Raw genomic sequence first — 26,439 nt, 5'->3', positions numbered from 1 at the left:
ATCTATTAGGAACACAATAATTCTAAACTATTAACCTAACGAAAATAATTTAATGGCTAGTCACGTGACTCCACGGTATTTCGCAAATCCAGTCTTAAAAAACATACAATACAATGGTATAGTATTTACAGGTTACAATTGCACCATTCTACAGCAAATATCAGCGCATTAAGTGAATGTGGTTTCAATAGCTCCAGATTATTGTAATCACGTTTACAGCTTACAGTCATCTCTGATTGTCCATACACGCCGGTATTATCCCATTCTACAAGTAGTAAACAGTTTCATCTTGCAGAAGTCTGAGAACTATCCTTCACAAATGTAAACTAGTACACACAATTCAAGGTTTTGTGTCATACGTTTTAATTCGATGTAATTTCATTCAACAAACAAGATGTGATTCTCTTGAGAAAACAAGAGTGATAGCACTTCATAATTCAGTGTTGAATCGATTATTTGTCGGTTCAGGATTCTGCAAGCATGCCAGTGACTCCTTGTTCAAAGCCACCAGTAACTCCAGTGTCTCCACACAGTCTTCCAGCACTTTGGGCGGGTAACCGCTGAACTCCAGGTCGATCCCTTCGCCGGGATGTAACATCCGATCGGCCAGGCTGAAGGCAGAGATAGCCAGCAGGGAGGGCGGATACCCGTTGAAAGAGTAATCGGCCAAACTGATCTCGACGAGGCGCCTGGCCAGCCTGGCAGTCCTGACAACCCTGCTGTCTAGCGGTTGGCGCTGCAGGGTTTTCTTTGTGAAATACTCCAAGAAGAAGTCCACGCTAGGTGCGGTCAGCTCGAAGTTGAGCCTGAGCAAGATGATGCACTCCAAGTTGCACAGCTGCTCCCGAGAAAAAGCATCACAGCACAGAGACAGCAGCTGCTTGATCTTAGGGGGGTAAACTTCAACCTGTGGGAAGGGAACACATAGAAGTAAGTGACGAGATGTGGACTGACCGTTCACTACGAGTGTCCGTTAGCTCCAGTTATCTAAGTCAGAATGTTATGGATTCCGGTGAATTTTATTCACATAGGAGCTTAGTCCTGAGTCTTGGTCCGAAATTCCAGAAGTTCTTTTTTGCTACACTTTCCCCATAGCCTTGATTCTATCGCCGACTGAAAATCGGTCTTTCTCAGCCTTAAGTATACCCAAATAGTGTTTCCATATGTTTCTGTAGCAAAGCGTTCCAAGACTCATAATACATTCGATCAAAGTTTGTCTTTTTTTGCCCAATGGTATCAAGTTGAACTCTGGTCTACATTGAAACAGACCAGAGATATTTACCCATGATTAGGACTCCCAGCGTCGGCAGTTTTGATTTGCAAGGTCATCTCACGCGTTGATAATTATTTTCTCAATCAATATCACCTACAGGGATTTTACTTAAAGTAAATTGATCTTATTATTTATATGCTTCCTTTCTCCAAACAGCTCTTCTATTTGTTTATTAAGCAACACTGATTCTACTTATGAAGTAACTGGCGGCGCAACATCCTTATGGTGACCGTGTGCATGCATAAAAATTACACTGAACAGATACTTTCATCTCCACTCAGGCCAAGTACAGCTTGTTGCTGAGAAAGCAGGATTATTGAATAACTTACACGGAATTAAAAAGTAAATGGTCGATTTTCAACGCTCGTAGTGAGTTATGGTAAATATGAAATACATTTTGACATCAGTTTCTAATTACAGCTATCTGGGATCCTTTTTAAATCGGCACTTGTTCTTGAGAAGTGAAAAACGTCTAACTCCTCACAATTGATAGCTCGCTCCAATGGTGGATTACTTGTCTTGGCGCTACCGAAAGCTGATTACGTCCTGTTCGGATTGTTTACCTGTAATTAGGTAGTTGATCTCACCTCTTGGCAATGCTCGTGTTTTGCATTAGACAATAAAACCCTGAAGTTCCACTCCTGATTGGAATCCAATAAAGTGGAGACACTCGTCCTTTGTTGCCTCCACCTATCACCTCCCTGTTTCCACCCTTCACTCCTCCCTCCATCTGCCAATCATGTCACCTCATCAGGATCCATTGCTATTCCACCCCTTCCCCCTTCTCTCCATCTTTCAGTCTATAAAGGGTCTCGACTCAAATCGTCCTCTGTCCACTTCTTTCCTCGGATGTTACCCGAACTGCGAGATTCTTCCACTTTTTGCTGCAATGAAAATTCCGTTCAATGGGGCCACACCTCTTCCGGCGGGGCGGGGGGGGGGGGCTTCTTGTTCTCTCCCCTCCTCCACATGACCCAGTGAACTGCTGATTGTATAGATTTGCATATCAATGCCGAATCAGTCTTGAACTGGTATGAGTCAGTGTCTTCAGTACAGGTGAGGGAATGTCATTGTGATCTAATAGGGTTCAGATCTATGTCCACTTAAGACTAAGTAGAGGAAGAATTGCTTCTCTCTGAGTCCTTGGAAAGCCTGTTACAGAGACCAATGCGCGAATTTTTTGGGTACATTTAAGGCCGAGGAAGACCATTTACAGTCGGTGATAAGAATCAAGGTTAACGAGAAACGGCTGCAAAAAAGAAATCATTGGCATATCGAATCAGTGCCGATTCTATTGGATGGCCTTTTGTTTTGTGGGAATACTAAACTATACCTTCAGTCTAGTAACATCACTCACATTGTTCAACATTAATATAGTTACAACCAATATTCAAATTAGCCAAAGCACCTCGGAAAGCAATGCGCCTTTTTTTTGTTCCTGTAACCCGCTACAGTCTCCGCTCCATCGCAGCGTGTTTTATACTGTACGTGAGAATGTGTTGCAGGGGAAGTGGTTGGGTTTATTGCCCATTCAGTGCTTTCTTACTCACTTGTTTACACGCAAGAAGCAGCGAGGTTACTCCAACGAGTTGGAAACAATCTGAAGCCACGGGTGTTGTTTGAAGGAAACGATCCATTATGTTTACAGCGAGGCACAGCGATTCAAAAGAAAAGTTAAAGTATCTGTGAACTGGAATCAGCCAGCTAACGAGTTTACACCGGTCATCTGCAGTTACCTGTCAGGAAAGATTAAATCGTAACATACTCGGCAAAGCATAATGTCATTTTTCTGTTTCTCTTCCCATTGCGGAAGCTGCCCAGCGCTCCGAGTGTGAACTCCGAGTCTGTCCTATCATACTTGAGCTATGTCTGCACTTCTCTCACTGTTACCATCAGGTAGGAGGTACAGAAGCCTGAAGGCACACACTCAGTGATTCAGGAACAGCTTCTTCCCCTCTGCCATCCGATTCCCAAATGGACCCTTGGACACTACCTTACTTTTAAACAAAAATGTACAGTATTTCTGTTTTTGATCATTTAAAAATAATCTATTTTGATTTACTTGTTTATCATGTTTTGTTATTTATTTTTTTCTGTCCGCTAGATTATGTACTGCATTGAACTGCTACTACGTTAACAAATTTCACGTGCCGATTCTGAAGAGTTTAAAGTACAGCGCGGTAAGGTGACGTCCAGAGGCGATTCTGGAAAGCAGCTGACATAATCAAGGACACGTCCCACTTCAGTTTTTTTTCTTCTCTGGTCGGGCAGTCGAAGTTTGACAGCATGAACCACCAGATTAAAGGACAGCTTCTATCCCATTATCGTCAGACGCTTGAACGGACCTCCCATATGCTAAAAGTTGAACTCTTAATCAAGCTTTCTCGTCGATGTGCTTACACTTTCTCTATAACTGCAATGTCCTATTCTGCATTCTGTTTTCTTTTACTAGCTCGATGTAATTTTATATGGCACGATCTGGCGGGATAACTTGCAAACACTATCTCGGTACACGTGACAATAATAGACCTACACCGAGACGATGGGCCACTATTAGTGGCCAAGCGATCTGATTCAATATATTGGGATTATCAGGCATTGCATATCTAACCACTCTGTAACGTTTCTAGACGTTGGCCACGTGTGAAAGTAGGCTTCCATTTCTGCGCAAGCAGACCAACTATTAAAGTTTTCAAATGCTAGTTTCATAGTTGTTATATTAAACAATCAAATCTGATATGTAAAATAATTTATTTTTAGGGTTTTAATGCATTACATTTCCATAGATTGCAGTCTTACCTGAGGCTGCCGAGCCAAACAGTTCCGGGGATGGAATTTCTTCTCGGATTCTCGTTTAAACTTGTAATAATCCTCCCCATGTTCTCTGAAAATCTGCCAATCAAGCTGAGTGGCGAGCCCATCAAAGGAGCAGCTACTTCGAATTGTGGGGCTACCGCTCGCTGTATCAGAAGGGCTCGAACAAGGTGACTCGTCAGTACAAATGCCACTATCACATCCACTGGAAACGCTACACTGCTTCCTGTATCTTGGATATTTGGGTCTTTTAATCGGGGCTCTTGCACAGTCAGGGAATGTCTCAGCCCTCTCTTCAGGTGTAACATCGTCATTCACCCGGGTCTGGCGCTTTCCTTTAGTCGGGCTGAACTGACTCCGCACTGGCTGCAGAGAAAGCCCTTCGCTCATAGCGTCGTTTGCAACCATCAGCGTTGTGCTGACAAGTTGTAGAGCGCAGGTTTCATTTTGAATCTCACATGCGCTTCTCGCCAGCTCAGCCTCGCGTTATTGGTCCAGCTAATTGAAACGTTGGCAGATTTTTTTCCCCACCAATATTACCCAACTCCAGCAGGGTTCCAGTTTTCCCGGTCAAATGACCGCTCAATGCTAATTCCGCACCCATCCCCCTTCCCTTCAATTCAGTTTGGCAATATACTCCAATATCCACTGCACGCGCCCACCTGTTGCACGGCAACGCGCTGAATTGCCAATTTCAGCCGGGTTGGTCTGCCCGCTGATTCCTGCAGGAGTTCCGACAGTTTAACCAGAGCACCAAAGATCCTTAACTCAGGGATTTACAATCTGTATGTTGTTTAACATTTAACAATCGTGTATTGTAAAATGAGATAAAGTAATCATGTTAAACAATGTTAAACGAATCAACGTGTTAGCACAAGATTACAATACATTGAATCTGATTAAGCTCAATTTTGTTTTCTAAATCAAAACCAGTTTAGCGGCAACAAAGCAGCACTAAACCTTCATGGAACGAACCTGCGGGTGCAGAATTTCTTAAAAATTTCATGTAAAAATCAAGAGAAATCTGCAGATGCGGGAAATCGGAGCAACACACACAAAATTTTTATGTACAAATCACGAGCAGTTCTTCTCTTAAGATCGAGTTATAATTTAAATGATTGTTGGGAAACTATTTTTGTTTGAACACTGGGGGTTATGTTTATTTTGGATCCCCAACTTCAATTAATTGGGACGATTATGGTATAGGACTATTATCTTAAACGTCACCGTATAGGATAGAAGTTTGTCCATGCGAGACACGTGCGCAAGGTCTATGGAGTTAACTAGATCACTGCAAATTGCTGGTGGTTTTGATGCACATATCAAAATTATTGAAATAGTGGGGACTAAACAAGACACACTCAGATCACAAAATAATGTCGATTACCAACCCCGATTGCATTCTGTAAAAATAATCTGCAACCTTGTACACTTTACTGCAAATTGCTGATCTAAAAAGGCACATCGACGGGAGTAAAATACTGTAAACTGCATTTCTCTACACACTTAAAGCAAATCCTCCGGTGTTTCAACTATCTCTGCAGCAATGCATTGTCAGTCGGAAGAGCCTATTAACATTTATGAGCTCTGTAGTGGTCATACTGAAAGCCCTGGAATAAAAGGGAAGCGGGAGTTACCGCGCAAGGCCCGGTGAAGGAGGGCTCCCCTGGGGAGTGATGTCAGATACCAGACTCTAAGCGAGCCGCAGTTTCTCTGAACAAACAATCACATTCCAAACAAGTACACAAGGGCCTCATCAGCAGCAGAGCGCTAACTACTTGCTTCGCTATAAATGGTTCACCGAGTTGATGGGATTAACAGAGTGCAAAGGAAACCGCAAAACCTGTTCCTTCACTGCGACTGAAACAAACACATTTTTCCAGCTTCACTTTTCTTCTTTTTGTGTAATTGGTCTAAACTGCTAATTCGAGAATCCTTTTAAACTGCTTCGTTAATTGGCTTCAAGTAAAGTTTTTCCAGCTTTCATCCTGATGCTAGAATAAGCAGACTGAAAAACTCAATGCAATTAAGAAGCAAACACCAGGAAAACTGCAGATGCTAGAAATTCAAGCAACACACACAAAATGCTGGTGGAACGCAGCAGGCCAGGCAGCATCTATAAGGAGAAGCACTGTCGACGTTTTGGGCCGAGACCCTTCGTCAGGACTAACTGAAAGGAAAGATAGTAAGAGATTTGAAAGTAGGAGTGTGAGGGGAAAATGCAAAATGATAGGAGAAGACTGGAGAGGATGGGGTGAAGCTGAGAGCTGGAAAGTTGATTGGCAAAAGGGATAAAGAGCTGGAGAAGGGAAAGGGTCATGGGATGGGAGGCCTAGGGGGAGGGGAGCACCAGAGGGAGATGGAGACCAACCTGATGGCATGAACTTTGACTTCTCTAACTTCCATTAATGCCCCTCCTTAGCGCATCCCTGATATATTTAGTTTTCCCCCCTCCTTTTTTTCTCTCTCTTTCCATCACTCTGCCTATTCTCCATCTCCCTCTGGTGCTCCCCTCCCCCTTTCTTTCTCCCTTGGCCTCCCTAGGTTATTTGTGTGTGTTGCATGCAATTAAGAATCTTGTTTAATAACATTCAATTAAAATTCAAATAACCAGAGGCTAATTAGAATTCAACAATTAAAATGTAAACTGGTTGATCTAATCTGTAAGCACCAATCCACAAATTGGTTAAAATGATCTCCGATTATATAATTACAAGAAGTGGCCTTGTAGAATAGGACAAATTGGAAGGAAGGGGGACATCAATGTAAGCAGTTTTTGTATGAATAAGTAATACGGATGGTAGCATATTTGTATGTACATTTTAACATACACTTGTTTGACAAACCCAGACTGAATAATTAAATTTAATGTAGGGGTACTGTCATTATGAGTGTCTTAAATGATCTTCTAATTTTCTAACTGTTCACAGGTTCCTGACTTAAAGTTTAAGTTATTTTCAGGTGAGGACCTTAAGCCTGATATATGGAACTATAGAAGTCTAAAGGATTGCATATAATGGATAAATTCTTAATGAGCGCCAAAGAACTTCTTGCTTCTTCACATTTTAATGATTTCCTCTTGAAATATTATTCCAAATTCTTTTAAAATTTACATTGAATCTAACTTTTCCATTTTACAGCTAGATATAAGTGTTGTCAATAAAAAATACATCTGATTTCTTTGGGTATGATGTGTGATATTCCATGTTTAGAAAAGGGCAAAAACACTGTAAAAGTGTCCATTGTATTATTCTTAAAGGTCTATATACTTGACCTTTATTTGACCTATATATTTGAGAGGGACTTAGTTTAACAAAGGGTTAATATAATTCCTTTGTGTTTTTTTAAACTGCCTTCATTAATAAAGCCAAGGATCCATAAATGCTCTGCTGCTTCAATGATATCAGCCTCAGAAGTCCACATTTCTGAACCATCACTAAGACTGTGACATTTAGTACACATTGGTACTCTTTACTTTCCTACCACATTGTAACATATCAGATTATCATATCAATTAATAGGATCCCAGATATTAAGTGCTGCAATGCAAAACCATAATGTCCAATCTCCAGTTTGGGTTGGGACCTCTTTCAGTGTTTTCTCCTTAAAACATAAATAGATTCATTTTTGCATGCCAAGAACTTGATAGTACAACAAAGAACCATTTCTTTTTCCCCTTTTCTGCCATCTTTATCTAGGGTCTTCAAAACAACAAGCTGCTAACATTTTTGCCGAATCCTGAATTTTTCAACCAGTAGGTTGAAAAATATAACTAACATTAATGGACATGCAATCTAGTCCTATTTTCTGAATTTACCATTTAATATTGGAATTTCCCTTTTTTCTGTTTGATTCGCTTTCCTTTTTTCTATTCTTATCTTTCCAAATTTCATATCCCTGCAATATTTAGTTTCCAAACTTACTAACATGAGAAATAGAGATGGGAATAGTATATATTTCATTTGGTGTCTATTCCACTAATGTACAAGATTATGGCTGATTAGATTTTGGCCTCAGCTTCATTTTTTCATCTGGAACAAATTAAATTACTCCACAACCTCCTACATTAATTGTTAGTGCATTATAAACATTATATATTGTTCCTTTTATTCATCTAACAAATTAAAGTACGTACAGTATATTGTTCACCAGATCAAATACACTATTTCAATATTTGCATTTCCTCTTCAGTTATTTGCTCTAAAGCCCATCCTGTCACACTAGTTATTTGATTCAGAAATATGGCACAGTACCAGGCCCTTCCAGTGCAAGGTGCCCACACCACCCAATTACACATGTGTGACCAATTAACCCACTGACACATACATCTTTGAAATGAGGGAGGAAATCAGAGCATCCAGAGGAAACCCAAGTGGTCACAGGGAGAAGATGCAAACTCCTTACAGAGAGCGGAGGGATTTGAACCTGGGTTGCAGGTGTTGTAATGGTGTAAGCTAACCACTACACCTCTCAAAGTCCAACCCTACATCCCCATTGTGAGAGGCAGAAGTGGGCAAGATTGGCTAACAGGACTCTGGTGAAGCTGTGCAGGCCAATCCCAGGTGCAATTGATACAATGGATTACGAAATGTTGATGAACTCCAACCATACCATCAACTTTAGATGATGGAGATGGAAGGTCAATGGCTGATGCTCCGCTGGGAGCTATGGGCCCAAGCAGAAGAAGAACTACTGTGCTGCCACATTATTATATTTTGGTTATAAAATATAGCAAACCATTTGGAATGAATAATCTTTGTGTGTACTTTTTATATTACAATGAAGAGCACATTGCTGGTCAAAACACTACTATTTAGTGCCTGATCCTAAATAGTTCCCATATTCCATTGGGAATTTTTTTTACATTCCTGAATGACCAAGCTTATAACTTATGTAAAAAATATATTCAGAACTTAGCATCATTCAAGCAAGAAGTAAAACTGAAAATTCTAGAAATGCATTAAGGTTTGTGTTTTGAATTTGTTAAAACTATATAATGACAGGATCAGTGTTGTAATACCAGAACAGAAATGTCATGCTTAATGTTTTGGAGCAAAGTATTAATTTTGTGACAAGTTTTCCAACTTTGCATTTTCATTAGCAACCAAGATGAAAGAAAGCGAAGTCCAGCAAAGACAAACTTTGCTTAGTTCCACCCACTGAGAAGTGATAAAGTTTCGGACAATTCTTTAGAACAATTGCTTATTTTTTTTTGGAATTTTAATTTAAAAGCAAGATGCAATTAGGCAATTATAGCTGTAACTCCCTGGGTCGCCTCAGGCTCGCTCAGCTCATTCTTGTCTAGGGGGAGCAGCCTTCGGCCCCACCAAACTGGGTAATCAGCTGGTGTGGATGCTGTGTGATGTCCCCGCCTCGCCCAAAAACAGACAGTACACCATATGCAATTAAATGAGTACAATTTATAAAGGTTACTATAACTAAGTGATTAATAACGATACAGTATATATGAAGAGAAAATTAAAGAAAAGGCGCCAAACTTATCAAAGTCCAAACCACTTCGTGCACAACCGTTGGAGCTCAATTACTGAAGTCTTCTGGCCACCATTCGATCCCCTCCGAACTCCTCGACTCGCAGCTCAGGACCCTCCGAACTCCTCGACTCTCCAAACAGCTCAGGACCCTCCGAGTAGTCAACCAAGCACATCTAGCTTCATCCCCCCCCCCCTGGAGAATCTCCCGGCCTCGGACCCCCCCTTTGGGGTCCGATCCTCGCCCAGCTTAGAGCATTGCGACCTCTCTCTCGACCCCCTCGCGCCGATCTGCCCAAAAGCCCGTCAACAAAAGCTTACAGACTCAGAAGAAAGAACATTAATCCCCATTTGGTTTACAAAGGAATACCATTCTCGTTATCAGTAAATTAGCATTCCTGCTAGTTAACAAAAGGAAACCCTTTCCCAACAGTAACAAAGAAAAAAAAGAAACCTCCTTTACATAGCAACAGCCAAAGTTTTCAGGTTTGAGCATAGGATTTGAGCTAGGTGTACATGGGCACTTGGTAAAATGGATTTAGGCATGAATGGCCATTCAGAACATGGGTTGTGTACAGTGTACAAGATCCCTCAATAGTTTTCAAGCACATTGGGATGTTGTTCTATGTTAAAAGGCTATGTAATCCAAGCTGCTGTAATATTCAGACCTGATACATTCATTCATTTTCCCACTAAAAGAGCAAAGGAATCTACTGTTAAAAGTGAGTAGAATATAGAACAGTAGAGCACTATACAGGTCCTTCACTCACAAAATTTCATCAAATTTTTAAACCACAAAATCAATCTAATGTTTCTTTCCTACATAGCCCTGAATTTTTTCTTTCATCCATGTGCCTATCGAAGAGTCTCTTAAATGCCCCCAATGCATCTGCCTCTACCAACACCTCCTATAGTTTTTTCCATGCACTGACCACTCTCTCTGTAAGAGTCCTTCCTCTGGCATCCCTCTATACTTACCTCCAATCATTATTAAATTATGCCCTCTCATATAAACCATTTCCACCTGGGGGAAAAAAGTCACTGGCTGTCCACTCTATCTATGCCTCTCATCATCTCACACATCTCTTTAAGTCACGTCTCATCCTCCTTTGCTCCAAAAAGGGAAGTCTCTTGCTAGTTTAATCATTCCTCATAAGATATGCTCTCTAATCTGGGCAACATCCTGGTAAATTTCCTCTGCACCCTCCTTAAAGTATTCACATCCTTATAATGAGGTGACGAGAACTGAACACAATACTCCAAGTGTGGACTAATCGGTGCTTATTGAACTGTAACATTATCTCATGTCTCTTGAACTTGATCCCCGACCGATGAAGGCCAACACACCACACACCTGCTTAACCAACCTATCAATTTGTGCAGTAACTTAGAGGGATCTATAGACATGGACCCCATGATCCCTTTGTTCTCCTGCACTGCTAAGAAACCTACCATTAGCCCTGTACTCCGCCTTCAAGAAGTTTTTATAGAAATAGTGATGCTGACTCTTTCCCTTGAGGATGTATGAGTTCATTTTGAAATTTAAATTATGTTACAAAGTTTTTGCCTTAAGTTTGAGTAAGTAATTATATTTAATATATGAGAGGCTGAATTTGCAGAAGCATTTTGATGGCATGCATAACTATCCTGTTACCTGGACCTGCACAAGTGAATGGAAGCCAAACTTTGCATTGAGACCATGGTGCAGACTCCATAGATTGTACCATCCATTGTAAATTGCCTGCATTCATTATTCAAATGACAATTGCTTCCATTGTAGTGAAGGTCAGCATGAAATGATGGTAAGAGACACCATCCATGTCAATTAATCTGCTGTTTACTCTTGTGAATCAGAGACACTTATAATATTTACAAACAAAACTCTGGTTAGTTTTCAAATGGAAAGACAATATCAGCAAAATAAGACATTCCTCCAGCCCTTTAACTCTCTGCCAAAATCCTCCATTCCCCCGACATAGGTCAACACGTAGGCCCCTTTTCTCAGACAATTGATAATTTTTCCTAAGACTTGTCCCCCACCCCAACAATAATATTGATGATTTTTCTTAGATTTGTCCCCTACCCCAACCCAACAATAATACTGACAGAGGAAATAGCAGCAAATCCCTACAATATTGCTATAAACAGGTATTCTAAAGGACAAACTACATTTAACTAGAATTCTTTGGAGAAATAACTACTAGGGAAGATAAAGTAAAGTCAGTAATAAAGTGTATTTGAATTTCTAAAATGCATTTCATTAGTTTTCAGAGTTGGACTGTGCAAATCAGTGACCGAGATTCATTAGAAAGGTCTACTAAAAATAAGGTGGGGCAAGTTGAGTGGTTATTGTGTGAGTGGGCTAGTGTTGGATTGGTTTTGGCTTATCGGGTTGGCGAGATCAGGCTTGGATGAGGTAAATATCCGGTAAGTTTCTTCTTCTTTATTCTTTGTTCCTCATCTGGTAGGGCACTGTTAGTGCAGTGACAATGGGACTGGGGCTTTGTTTTGTTCTGTGTGAGAGATGTGGGAATTCCAGGACAGCTCCAGCCTCCCAGATAACCCCATCTGCATCGAGAGTACCAAGCTGAGCTCCTCAGAGAACGTGTTAAGAAAATGGAGCTGCAGCTCAATGACCTTCGACTCATATGGAAGACTGAGGAGGTGACAGATAGGAGCCACAGGGAGGTAATTACCACAAGGTTGCAGCAGGCAGGTAACCGGGAGAAAAAAGGGTAAAGGGCAGCCAACACAGAGTACTTCTGTGGCTGTTACCTTCAATAATAAGCATACCACTATGGATGCCATTGAGGGGAATGACCTACCGGGGGAGTCACAGTGACCGAGTCTCTGGCATTGTGGCTCAGGACAGAGAGGTGAAATAGTGTTAGGAGATTTCATAGTTAGAGATGAGACTCTGTGGATGCAATAGTGTCAGCCGGATGGTATGTTGCCTCCTAGGTTCCAGGATCAGGGATGTCTCAGATCGGGTTCACAGCATTCTAAACTGAGCAGCCAGAAGTCTCAGCACATATAGGCACCAATGACTTCGGTAGGAACGGTGAGGATGTCCTGAAGATAGATTTTAGGGAGTTAGGTAAAAAGCTGAAAAGCAGAAACACCAGGCTAATAACCTCTGGATTGTTGCCAGTGCCACACACCACTGAGGGTAAGAATAGGATGATTTGGCAGATGAATGTGTGGCTGAGGAACTGGTGCAGGGAGCAGGGGTTCAGATTTCTGGATCTTTGGGATCTCTTCTGGGGAAGGTATCACCTATACAAAAAGGGATGGGTTACACCTGAACTTGAGGAGGACCAATATCCTTGTGGGCAAGTTTGCTGGAGCTGCTCAGGAGGGTTCGAACCAATTTGGCAGGGTGATGGACACCAGAGTGATAGGGCTGAGGATGGGGTAGTAAGACTGTTAGCAAGGAGAGGCTGATGAAAGGGCAAAAGTATAGTCAATGGGATGAGTTGCAATATAAGAGGGGGACAGAGTCAAAAAAAGGGTGATGAATACAGGACCAAAGGTCTTACATTTAAATGCACACAGTATACAGAATAAGGTAGATGAACGTAGCAGAGTTACAGACTGAGGTTGTGGTCATCACTGAATCGTAGCTGAAATCCAAGGACACATATTGTATCAAAAGGACAGGCAGATAGACAGAGGGGTGGGGCAGCTCTGTTGGCAAAAAAATGAAATCAAATCATTAGAAAGAGGTGACATAGGATTGGAAGATGTAAAATTGTTGATGGTAGAGCTGATTAACTGAAAGGATAAAAAGACTGTGATGGGAGTTCTATATAGACCTCCAAACCATAGCAAAGGTGTGGTCTCCAAGATACAATTGGAGATAGAAAATGCATGTTAAAAGAGCAATGTTACGATAGTCATGGGGGCTTGGGGAAAATCAAGTTAATAGAACATTGAAATTTACAGCATATTACAGGCCCTTTGGCTCACAATGTTGTTCCGACCACATAACCTACTCTAGAAACTGCATAGAATTTCCCTAGTGCATAGCATAGCCCTCTATTTTTCTAAGTTCCGTGTACCTATCTAAGAGGCTCTTAAAGACACTACTGTATCTGCATCCACCACCGCCACCAACAGTGCAATTCACACACCCACCACTCTCTGTGTGGAAAAAATTACCCCTAACATCCCCTCGGTACCTATTTCCAAGCACCTTAAAACTTTGCCCCCTTGTTTTAGCCGTTTCAACCCTGGGAAAAAAGCCTCTGGCTATCCACACGATCAACGTCTCTCATCCTCCATCGCTCCAAGGAGAAAAGACCAAGTGCACTCAAACTATTCTCATAAGATACTCCCTCCAATCCAGGCAACATCCTTGTAAATCTCCTCTGCACTCTCCCTATAGCATCCACATCCTTCCTGCAGTGAAGTGACCAGAAAGGAACACAGTACTCCAAGGTCTTGTATAGCTGCAACATTACCTCATGGCTCTTGAACTCAGTCCCTTGGTTGATGAATGCCAACACACCATATGCCTTCTTAACAACACTGTCAATCTGCACAGCAGCTTTGAGTGTCCTATTGATACAGACCCCAAGATCTCTCTGATCCTCCACACTGCCACGAGTCTTACCATTTATATTATATCCTGTCTTCAAATTGGACCTACCAAAATGAATGACTTCACGCATATCTGGGTTGAAGTTCATCTGCCACTTCTCAGCCCAGTTCTGCATCTTGTCCATGTCCTGCTGTAACCTCTGAAATCCCTCCAGACTATCCATAACATCCCCAACAGTTGTGTCAACAGCAAACTTACTAACCCACCCTTCTACTTCTTCATCCAGGTGATTTATAAAAATCACAAAGAAGAGGGTTCCCAGAACAGATCCCTCTGGAACACCACTGGTCACCTCCCTCCACATAGAATATGAACCTTCTATAACCACCCTTTGCCTTCTGTGGCCAAGCCAATTCTGGATCCACAAAGCAAGGTCTCCTTGGTTCCCATGCCTTCTTACTTTCTGAAGGAGCTTTGCATGGGAAACCTTATAAATTGGTGCTGGATCCCAAGAGGGGGAATTTGTAGAATGCCTACAAGATGATTTTTTAAAGCTGCTCATGATTGAACCCTCTAGGGGACCAGCTATTCTGGATTGGGTGTTGTGCAATGAACCGGAATAGGTTAGATAACTTAAGGTAAAGGAACCTTCCAGGGCCAGCGATCATAATATGATAGCATTCACCCTGCAATTTGAAAAGAAGCAAATGCCAGATGTATCACTAATACAGAGGAGTAAAGGGAATTACAGAGGCATGAGAGAGGAGCTGACAAAAACTGATTGGAAGGGGACACTAGCAGGGATGATGGCTAGAATTTGTGGGAGCTAGCTGGAAGGCACAGGATAGATACATCCCAAAAAGTAGTATTCTAAAGCAGGATGATGCAATCGTGATTGACAAGAGAAGTCAAAGCCAACCTAAAAGCAAAAGAGAAGGGATATAATAGAGCAAAAATTAGTACAAAGTCTCAGGATTGGGAAGCTTTGAAAATCCAGCAGAAGGCAATTAACTAAGTCATAAAGAAGAAAAGAAGAGTACAAAAGATCAAAGATGCACCACTAAGTAGGTTAAATAGTCATTGTAAATTAATCTATGATTAGCATAGGGTTGAATAGGTGAACTTGCAGGTTGAGTTGGTGCTGAGGAAGGCAAATGCAATGTTAGCATTCATTTCAAAAGGATTAGACTATAAAAGCAAGGATGTAATGTTGAGTCTTTATAAGGCACTGGTGAAGCCTCACTTGGAGTATTGTGAGCAGCTTTGGGCCTCGTATTTAAGAAGTGATGTATTGACATTGAAGAGGATTCAAAGGATGTTCATGAAAATTATTGCAGGATTGAAAGGCTTATCATATGAGGAGCATTGGATGGTTTGGGCCTGTACTCACTGGTATCAAGAAGAATGAGTGGGGGGCTCATTGAAACTGATCAAATGTTGAAAGGCCTGGATGTGAAGAGGATGTTTCCAATGGTTGGAGAGTTTAAGGCCAGAGGACCCAGTCTCAGAACAGAGGGACATTCATTTAGAACAGAGGTGAGGGGGAATCTCTTTAGCCAGCGAGTGGTAAATCTGTGTAATCCGTTTCCACAGGTAGCTGTGGAGGCCACATCATTGTGTATATTTAAGGCAGAGATTGATAGATTCTTGATTGGTCAGGGAATGAAGGGGTATGTGGAGATGGCAGGAGATTGGGGCTGAGTGGAAAATGATGGGCCATGGTATGCAGGAGCAACAGACTCAATGAGCTGAGTGGCCTGGTTCTGCTCTTCTGATCTTATGGTTATCTTATAACACATTGATCCACAAGACAGCAGCACATGGGACAGTCAGTAATGTAGTTACAGAGAAAGAGGATTGATCAACAGACAAACATCAGCTAGATGACATGAGAATTCCTTTGCAGTCTCACTTATGTACATGTGATTTGAAGTTTTCTACAAATTCAAAGCTAAGTGTTGTGTATTTAATATTTCTGTAATTTTGAGAAATCTTGTATTTATATATTGCTTGATTAAGCATTCCTATTATAATTGTTTATGGGTTATATGTAAAAATATGTTAATTATACGTCATCATGCTACAACTTGGTACATGTGCACATCGCTTAAAGCAAACAAAGTTAGACCCACATTTCAGACTCCCATGTCTTTCTTTGAATTAATTTAATGTTTTGAAGTTACAAAATGTAACACTCTGTAGAGTTTTGTTTCTTTTTCTTTACGGAATTATATACCTGGAAATGATGTAGCAAGAGTTCACTGATTTTTTTTCTTGGGATGAAAGGATTGCCTCATGAATAAAGATTGAGTAGAAGAACGCTAGTGGAGCCTAGGAATAAAATACAATCAAAATGAAACATATTAGGTTCCAAAGGGGCTTGACAAGGTAGATGCTGTGAAAATGTTTCCTTTCTGAGCAAGGTTAGAACCAGGGTCCGATGGCACAAGGTATGATGTCATACAAGCAAATGGCCACACAGCATGGAACCAGTCCCTTTGTCCTACTGAATCTGTACTGAGCATCAAGTACTAACTGCATTATTCTCCTCACATTCCAATCAACACTGTCCAAATTCTCCTAATTACTTAAACATTAGAGGAAGTTCAATCAATTAACCTACCAACCTTCAAACCTTTTTGGGATGTTCACAGAGAGGATGTGTAAACTCCACATGGACAGCACTGCAGGCCAGGATTGAACATGGCTCAAAAGAGATGTGAAGCAGGGGCTCCACAAGCTATGCCACTCTGTTACCCTCCACCGCTTGAGGCTGAGATTAGGTGGACCTCCCGAGGAGATTTAATCTTTGCAATTCTGTACCTTACAGGGATGTGGATGTTGAAGAACTACATATATACGAGTCTGAGATAGATAGATTACTCAGCTGCTGAGAGTAATGGAGATCAGACAGGAGAGAAGAGTTGACACTAAAGTGTACATCAGTCGTGATCTCACTGAAAGGTAGAAAAGGCTCGAGTGGATGTTTGGTGTGCTCCAGCATCCAAATTTTATGTTCAAAAACAACACACCAGGATAGAAAAATCTCAGAACATATGTTACGAAAAAACACTAAGATCTGACTTCTAGATAATGTGAGACAAAAATTTCTTAATCTCTCCTTACACTCTGACTAGAAAAGTTCAGCAATAAGTATTAAATAACTAATACTGATTGCAATCTACTCCAAATAACAGGGAACAGAATCCAGGTTGCAATGGCAGCAATTGTAAAAGGAGATTCAAAAACTCATCAGGAAATATTATTATACTGTCACTATCTAGTTGGCTACCTCCTCTCCGAGGTGGTTTGGTTACAAAAAAAAGAGAATGTATCATTGTACTTTATTAATAGATCAATAGTTCAAATCAATGTATTGAAGTTTGTTATTTTGTGACATTGCAATAGATAAAAACTATAAATTAGAAGAAATATATTTTTTTAAAAAATTAAATACATAGTGCAAAAAAGAAAACAAAAACTATTTTGGAAGTGTAAACAAGAGAAAATTTGCCGATGTTGGAAATCCAAGCAAGACCCACAAGATGACCCAACACACACCATTCAGGGTCCTAAACAGTCTTTCCAGGTGATGCAACACCTCACCTGTGAGTCTGTTGGGGTTGTCTACTGTAGCTGGTGCGGCCTCCTGTATATCGGTGAGACCCGACGTAGATTGGGAGACTGCTTTGTCAGGCACTTCCCAGTGGCCACCCACTTCAATTCTACTTCACATTCCCATGAGGCCAAACTCAGGTTGGAGGAGCAACATGTTATATTCAATTTGGGCAGCCTCCAATGCGATGGCATGATCATCCATTTCTCAAACTTCCAGTAATTGCCACCTTCACTGTTCTCATCTGGAAGTGAAGCACGACAGCCATTCATGATGTTATGTTTCACCCTGTAGGAAGTTCTGGCCTGAAAATCCTGCCAGAGTTTACATGTGTCTGATTCAGTCTCTAAGGTCAATCGGAATTGTTCTTTTGCTCTTAAAGCAGCTATCTATAGGCTGTACCGGGACCTCTTGTATAGTTCTGTATCAGCTCCTGAACACCACAGATTAGCCCTCAGCAGATTACAAATCTTCTAGTTCATCCACGCCCTCTAGTTTGGGTACGTCCAGTATGTTCTCGAAAGTACACATTCATTTACACAGATCTCAATGAATTCAGTGACAACTGTGGTGCATTCACTCAGATTTGAAGATGAATCCCTGAATATCGTCCAGTCTATTAACTCAAAGCAGTTCTGTAAGTGCTCCTCCAACTCCCTTGACCATACGTTCTGGTTGTACGTCAGGAGTAGAAGTATAGCCAGGTGATCAGACCTTTCAAAGTGGGGACATGGTAATTGTTCTTGATGGTGGTATAACAGTGGTCAAGTGTGTTCGCACCTCTGGTTCCACAGGTGATAGGTTGATGGTAGTTGCTCAAAGATTTCTTAAAGCTGGCCTGGTTGAAATCCCCTGTAATAATTGGGAAGGGATTCAGGATGTGTTGTTTCATGATTGCTGATCACAGTGCTCAGCTCTTCCAGTGTCTGTCTGACATTGGCCTGAGGAAGAATGAATACTGCTGCCAGGATGATGGTGGAAAACTCCCTTGGCAGATAAAATAGATGACCCATTACTGCTAGATGTTCTAGATCAGGTGAGCAGGATTGAGGTAGAATTGCCATGTCTGTGCATCACAATGAGTTAATTGTGAAATATATTACCCCTCTTCTATCTTTAGAAGTGGCACCTATCCTATCTTTTTGGTCAATGGTGAAGCCTTCAGGCTGCAGTGCACCATTGTAAATAGCAGAGGTGAGCCACGTTTTTATTAAGTATAGTACAAAGCAGTCCCTGATGTCCATCTGACACTGCAATCTTGCTCTGAGGTGTTCAGTTGTGTTTTCCAGAGTCTGTAATTCATCAGCAGGATAGTCAGGAGTGGCATGTCTAAGGCCACAGCATTTCAATTGTACTGGTAGACCAGTGCATCGTTCCCACTTCTGTTTTCTTAAAGGGGAACTGCTCTTGCGAGTCTGCTGCCTGGGATCCATCAAGGAGGAGCAATAGATTTTTAAAAAATGTCTTAAAATGATGTTGCTTCCTACAGTACCCATGGCTGTGACTGTGAATTTCAGCTGTGGTAGACCTACAGTAGTAATCTTCTATGCTGTGGCATGCTGGGAAAATGGCATCAACACGGGTGATGCCAACAGACTCAATCTGATTAGAAAAGGCTGTGTCTGTTACAGGAGTCATACTGGACACACTGAAGGCTGTGGTAGAACAAAGGACCCTACAAAAAATCCTGGCAATTCTGGACAATGTTTCTCAGCCTCTATTTGCCCCCTTGGCTGAAACAAGGAGCACTTTCAGTAAAAGACTAAGCCAACTGCGCTGCTCCAAAGAGGACTACATGAGGTTATTCTTACCCTTGGCCATTAGGCTCTATCATGAGTCAACCAATAGGCGAGGAAGGGATGACCCACTCCTGTTAGACTGTTATTAACTTCTGTTTACCAGAGCTCTGTTTAAGCTCTGTTTACTACAGCCTGCTATCGTGGACACCCTGTGTAATACTATGGAGCACTATCACTTCTTATTTGGAGGGTGCGAACGTGCATAATATCCATACGGTACAATATTATGATAATTCTTGCACTGCCATCTTATTAGTGTGAACTTGTAAATCTTGTAGTCTTTGAGTTGTAAATTTTATACATTTTATTTTTAAGGTAACTTACTTTTTATTCTTTTTTACTTCTCTTCTAATATTTGTGTATCTGTGCACTTGTAATGCTACTGTGACACTGTAATATCCTTTGGGATCAATGAGGTATCTATCTATCTAAACAAGAATATTTGATGATTGCTATTGGAGATGTTCACAAAGTGTCACCAGTTATTGGCATCATCTTAAAAAAAATGCCCTTGAAAGGGAAAGTTGATGCTGATTGTAAATTATATTCATGATTTGTTTGTATGGTTGTTCACTGCGCCTGGAGTTTAGGTCGCAAATGTTTCATTATCAGTTAGTCCGTGAGCCAGTAGGGTTGGTCGGTACCATCTGAGGGGAATAATGCTCATAGTGAATTTTGGCAAGGTAGTCTCTACTGGGATCTCCAGGGATACTGGCCAGTGGAGATCGCTCAACTATCCATTTAACCAGGACCCATCAGAGACTAATGGCCAGTGCAATAGCCAACCACTCAGAACGGGTTGGACCAGTATAAACACAAGCACTCAGCAGAAACAATGTTCACTTACATACTGATTATGTCATCTTGATTGGTGATGAAACATCTGTGACCTAACCTCCAAGCTCGGCAAACAAGCAAGCAGCCCAATTTGAGCTTCAAATCTCCTCTTTCATATTGATATACCTGACCTTCTATTCAGGTGCTGAATGCCCGAATGTAAAAGGAAAAAAATGAGAGTGAATGTACCATAGGCAGTTTGTCAGTTGCATTATTTTTTCAACAAATTTTAAGGACCAGTTTTCATTATATAATGAGATTAACACCACATCAGATTTAAGTCAGTGAAATTTGAATAGCAATCACATTATTTTGATTTTCACACCATTACCTGGGTACTTGAAAATAAGAAGTTGAGTATGTTACAAAGAATCTGCAAGAGAAAATGGTTTCCATCTTTGGGGTTCTAAAGTGACCTCTTGGGAAAAAGAAACAATACCTCTCTTTACATTCATTCTCACCTTTCCCATCTCTGTAACCCCTTAATATATCTGCACTCCTTCAATGTTGGCCTTCTGTTCATGAATTCAATCACTCAGCTTTGAGTGGAATACTATACTTCCACCTGCCTTTGCCCTTTGCTCTGGAATTCCCTCTCTGAACGTCTCCATTTTTATCTCTCCATCCACCTCAGCAAACGCCTTAAATCAATTTCAGGATCATTTATCACGTATTTCGTTTGGTGGCCCATGTTAAGTTTTGATTTAAAATACTCACCTTGAAACTTCTTGTGATATTTTACTACATTTAAGGCATTAAACATATTTTTACAAGTCATATTACAAATAGAGCAGACACTTCTTGAAACATAGAAAATAGGTGCAGGAGTAGGCCATTCAGCCCTTCGAGCCTGCACCACCATTCAGTATGATCATGGCTTGTCATCCAACTCAGAACCCTGTACCTGCTTTCTCCATACCCCCTGATCCCTTCAGCCACAAGGGCCATACCTAACTTCCTCTTAAATATAGCCAATGAACTGGCCTCAACTGTTTCCTGTGGCAGAGAATTCCACAGATTCTGTGTGAAGAAGTTTTTCCTCATCTCAGTCCTAAAAGGCTTCCCCTTTATCCTTAATCTGTGACCCCGCGTTCTGGACTTCCCCAACATCGGAAACAATCTTCCTGCATCTAGCTTGTCCAATCCCTTTAGAATTTTAAACGTTTCAATAAGATCCCCCCTCAATCTTCTAAATTCCAGTGAGTATAAGCCTAGTCGATCCAGTCTTTCTTCATATGAAAGTCCTGCCACTCCCAGGAATCAATTTGGTGAACCTTCTCTGTACTCCCTCTATGGCAAGAATGTCCTTCCTCAGATTAGGGGACCAAAACTGCACACAATATTCTACATTCAGTCTCACCAAGGCCTTGTACAACTGCAGTAGAACCTCCCTGCTCCTGTACTCAAATCTTTTTACTATGAATGCCAACATACCATTTGCCTTTTTCACCACCTGCTCTAAAAATTCCCTCTCTGAACATCTCCATTTTTATCTTTCTATCCACCTAAACAAACACCTTAAATCAATTTCAGGATCATGCCTACCTTCAATGACTGGTATACAATGACACCCAGGTCTCGTTGCATCTCCTCTTTTCCTAATCGGCCACCGTTCAGATAATAATCTGTTTTCCTGTTCTTGCAACCAAAGTGGACTAACGAAGGGTCTCGGCCCGAAATGTTGACAGTGCTTCTTCTTATAGATGCTGCCTGGCCTGCTGTGTTCCACCAGCATTTTATGTGTGTTGTTTGAATTTCCAGCATCTGCAGATTTCCTCGTGATGGCAAGATTAGAACTAAATTTTAATAAAAACTATTATGATAACACTAAAGGATGAATATTCTTTACTTTAGATAATGTCTTAGTCTCTTGGTCAAGAATCTATTTTCACTCTCATGAGATTTGGATATCACTGGCATGATTGTCATTTAACACTTCTTCATCCTTATGCTCTGCTTTCCTTCAAAGCCGTGATAGTTAATAGGCTTGCTGAGCTGGGCAGTGAGAGAATCAGAGGGAAGTCAATGGACACCTGATAAAGTTTAAGTTATAGGAAATAAATGGGAAAGGGTCTATTGGGATTTCTGTGAGAGCTGCAGAGACTTCCTTCAACATTATAAGAAAACATGAAAATGATGGTAAACTGGTTTCCTAAACCACAGCAGACTTTGTGGTACTCCTATAGTGTTGTTCAATGGGAATTTTTAGGATTTTGACAGGATGGGCAAGAGTGGGATTAGGATTCAGTGAAATGCCAGGTAAGAAATAACGGTCTAAATTTTAGTTCCGGAGAATATTCATCTATCAAAAATATACTACTTTCAAACATGGATCTTACTTGAATGTTATGGGAAGACCACTTCTATCAAGTGGAAACTTTTTTTTCCTATAGGAGCAAAGTTAGCTATGATGTTCCTACAAAACAACTAATCATTTTGTCTAAAGATAAAGAACCCATTGAAACCATGGAGCAAAAAAATCATAGCATGTGAAATATTAGATGAAGTGCAATGCAAGCACTTTTCACACCGATGATACAAAGTGATAACTGCTCCAAAAAAATAGAGCCAGAGGAACTCAGCGGGTTAAGCAGCATGCATGGAGGCAAAGGGATGGGTTGACATTTTGTGAAACGGGGCAAGTTTTGGAGTGTGGTACCAGAGAGAGTTTGTAACAAAGACTGTTCCACATTGGCAATGAAAAGACAGGAATAATTAGGACATAAGTGAGAGCCAATAGCTACATCTTTGATTTGTTGGAAATGAAAGGAGTCAAAAATGAATTTGTTCAGATTCGGAACTAGTTCTGCCAGGCAGGTGAGAGAGTTAGTGGAGGGGTACTGGTAGGAACTTTGTTGGAGAAAGAAGTGGAGAACTCTGGGACCTTTTTGATGGGGATGGGAGGTGTATAAAGACCAGACACTCAATGAAGATGAGGTAGTGGGAATCAGGAAATTGTCAAAATTGTGGAGGGAATGTAAGATGTCCTTGATGTAAATGGGAACAGACTAGCCAAATAGGACTGAGTAAAGGTATGAGGAGATTTGATCAGTGAGACAAAAACAGGCAGAAACGATAGGTTTAATAGAATAGTCCTGCTTGTAGGTCATAGGTATGAGAGAGAAGTGGGAAGTGCAAAGATGGGGCACTATTAGCTTGGAGGCTGTGGAGGAGACATCTGTTGATGTGCTGAAATCTGACAGTATTGGAAACAATAGCTTGGTGTTTGTTGGTGGGGTCATAGTCCAGCAGCGTTCGGTATGACGAGGTATCCAAGAGCTGATGTCTGGCTTTTCAAGGTAGAGACTATTCTGCCAGATTACAATAGCACCATCGTGTCTGGTTAAGCAGAATGTTGAACATTCAGACAGGGTATTGTTGGAGTGGGTGAGGGGAATGAAGGGGTTGAGACAGTTTATATTGTAATGATGTCAACAATTTTGTGTGTATCTCCATGTACCTGAAATTCAGTAAATTTTACTAACAAATACATTAAACATTCTAACTTTCAACAATTGATTTTTTGGGTGGGTGAGGGGGTGTTAATAGAAACAGAAAATAGGTGCAGGAGTGCTAATAGCTGACCTTTGCTCCTTGAAACTGATAATCTATCTGACTTGCAATCATTGTTGGATATTATTCATTAATCAGTTATTGCAAATACACCACCTGAACTTAGAAATAGTAATGCATTCATTTATTAGGAAGTGCTTTATTCAAATTTGGAGTTGAATAGAACAGCAGTGCAGTTTATTTTGTTTTTAAATTGCATATTACTTCTAACTGTGAGAGTAAGATATTTTTGTTTTAATATGATTTATAAGGCATTCATGGAAATGTCTGCAGCTGTTTTGAATAAAACTAGACCATTTAAAAAATTCACAAAATGTCATAGCATTTAGAAGAGGTTTACAATTAACTGAGATTTAAATGCCTGTTGCTGACCAACCTGCAATGCATTTTTGTTGTTTATCTTAGATGATAGCATTTAGGGTCTTCACCTTCCTTTAATGTGGTTCATTCAATTTCACCACAAACAGATGGATGTAAAATGCACAGCTTCCTTTGTCCTACAACTAATAAAGACAAAAGCACAACATTGATTGAACATAAAGTCAAAAATTCAGGTTAAATTGGTGTAACAAATCAGACTGGGTCTCAAAATTCAATTTTTAAAACTTAGCCTCCAAAGACTAATGCTTGCATTCAAGACACTGTATTCTGGATTTCCATTAGTTCTTAAAAGGATAAATATCCAATAATGCTTAACTTTATATTTTATCCAGTTTGCATTTTATGTAAAGAAATAATAAAGGCTGCAGTAATTTATAGAAGAAATCAGAATAAATTCATAATAGGACAAGCAGGTTTAAAGGAAGATTGGCAAAATCTTTTACGGAATGTAATAAAGTACAGAAATGAAAAATAAAGCACAATTAGAAAACCAGTTATTGTTGCCAGTGACAGAATGTATAAACTGTTACAAAGCATTAGGGGAAAAAAATCAGCAATCAATAGAAACATATTTGAATAGAAGGGTTTGGTGCCATACCCTTGGTGGGAGTGACCTTATAATAAAGGACACAGTTAAAGCCATAAAAATGAATGCTTTATTTGCAAATTTTTTTGCTTCAGTTAAAAAATAAAACATAGAGTTTGGTAATATATCCACTGGAAACATGCATTCAGTAACAGTATTTTTAAAAACAGCTTCTCAAAAGAGCAATGCAGATAAAAACTATTTGTAGAGTCACCCTACATTCATCCTTTTAACAGATTATGACAATCTCGAATTAAATATTTTCTGACCTCATTATTCAATAGATTGAAAGCATGGAGTCCAATTTATTTCAATAATGTGCAATTAGTTTTTTTGGCAAATGAATTCATTGTTCCCTTTCTGTTGCATTAACTTATAAATGTAAAAACAGCCTAATATTTATGAAAATTGGCTAAGGGACGGCAGCTGGCTGTTATAAACTTTAAAACAGGTCTGTTTCATGAGACTAACAAAAACTGGAGTTGTATTTTTTTTAAAGCTTAAAAGGATGAATAGAGATGAACAAAATTCTCAAGAGACTCAATGCAGTAAAATTGCTTTTCTGATTAAGATGTCCAGCTCCATGGTACTTTTTCCAAGTAAGTGGATATGGATGAGAAATTTCTTCATTCATTGTAGGGTGTCATAGTGCTCATTCAGAATAGATTTTTTAGATTTCATTAGGTGTTTGGGCAGATTTGATTTGTCACCTTAAAGTCTCAAACTTCTACAGATGTATGGTGGAGAACATTCTGATAGGTTGCATTACTATCTGGATTGAGGAGGCCACAGCACAGGTTCGTAAGAAGCTACAGAAAATTGTTAAATTATTCAGCTCCATCATGGGTACTAGCCTCTGTAATATCCAAGACATCTTCAGGAGCAGTGCCTCAGAAAGGTAGCATCCATTATTAAGGACCCCCATCACTCAGGACATGCCCTCTTCTCAGAAATTGCTTCTTCCCATCTGCCATCCAAATTCTGAATGGATGTTGAACCCCTGAATACTACTTCAAGTTTTTCCCTCTGTTTTACACTATTTTAAATTTATTGTCACTTACTTTTCTATATTTATCATGTATTACATTTACTGCTGCCACTAAGTTAAAAAAATTCTCAACATATGCCAATGATATTAAACCTGATTCTGATCAATGGAATCAAAGAATACAGGGATAGGGGCTGGAATAAAGCACTGATAGCTGCCAAGACCTTGATGAACATAGAAAATAGGTGCAGGAGTAGGCCATTCGGCCCTTCGAGCCTGCACCACCATTCAGTATGATCAAGGCTGATCATCCAACTCAGAACCCTGTACCTGTTTTCTGCCCATACCCCAATCCCTTTAGCCACAAGGGCCATATCCAACTCCCTCTTAAATATAGCCAATGAATTGGCCTCAACTGTTTCCTGTGGCAGAGAATTCCACAGATTCACCACTCTCTGTGTGAAGAAGTTTTTCCTCATCTCAGTCCTAAAAGGCTTCCCTTTATCCTTAAACTGTGACCTCTCATTCTGGACTTCCCCA

At 40.5% G+C, this 26,439-nt stretch overlaps 1 protein-coding gene across 1 annotated transcript; it reads right to left on the bottom strand.

Annotated features, from left to right (window-relative positions):
* Nucleotides 1–430: 430 nt before the first annotated feature.
* Nucleotides 431–4,622, bottom strand: LOC132404488 (cyclin-O). The gene is made up of 3 exons (XM_059988644.1): nt 4,073–4,622; nt 2,824–3,009; nt 431–907 (listed from the first exon to the last, which is right to left on the bottom strand). The coding sequence occupies exons 1-3, from the start codon at nt 4,493–4,495 to the stop codon at nt 431–433; spliced, it is 1,086 nt and encodes a 361-aa protein (XP_059844627.1). The 5' UTR covers nt 4,496–4,622.
* Nucleotides 4,623–26,439: the final 21,817 nt, after the last annotated feature.

Source organism: Hypanus sabinus, chromosome 14, assembly GCF_030144855.1.
Source record: "Hypanus sabinus isolate sHypSab1 chromosome 14, sHypSab1.hap1, whole genome shotgun sequence".
NCBI classification, from domain to species: Eukaryota; Metazoa; Chordata; class Chondrichthyes; order Myliobatiformes; family Dasyatidae; genus Hypanus; species Hypanus sabinus.
Note: the sequence above shows the minus strand (reverse complement) of the source record. Positions and strands in the feature narration are given on the sequence as shown.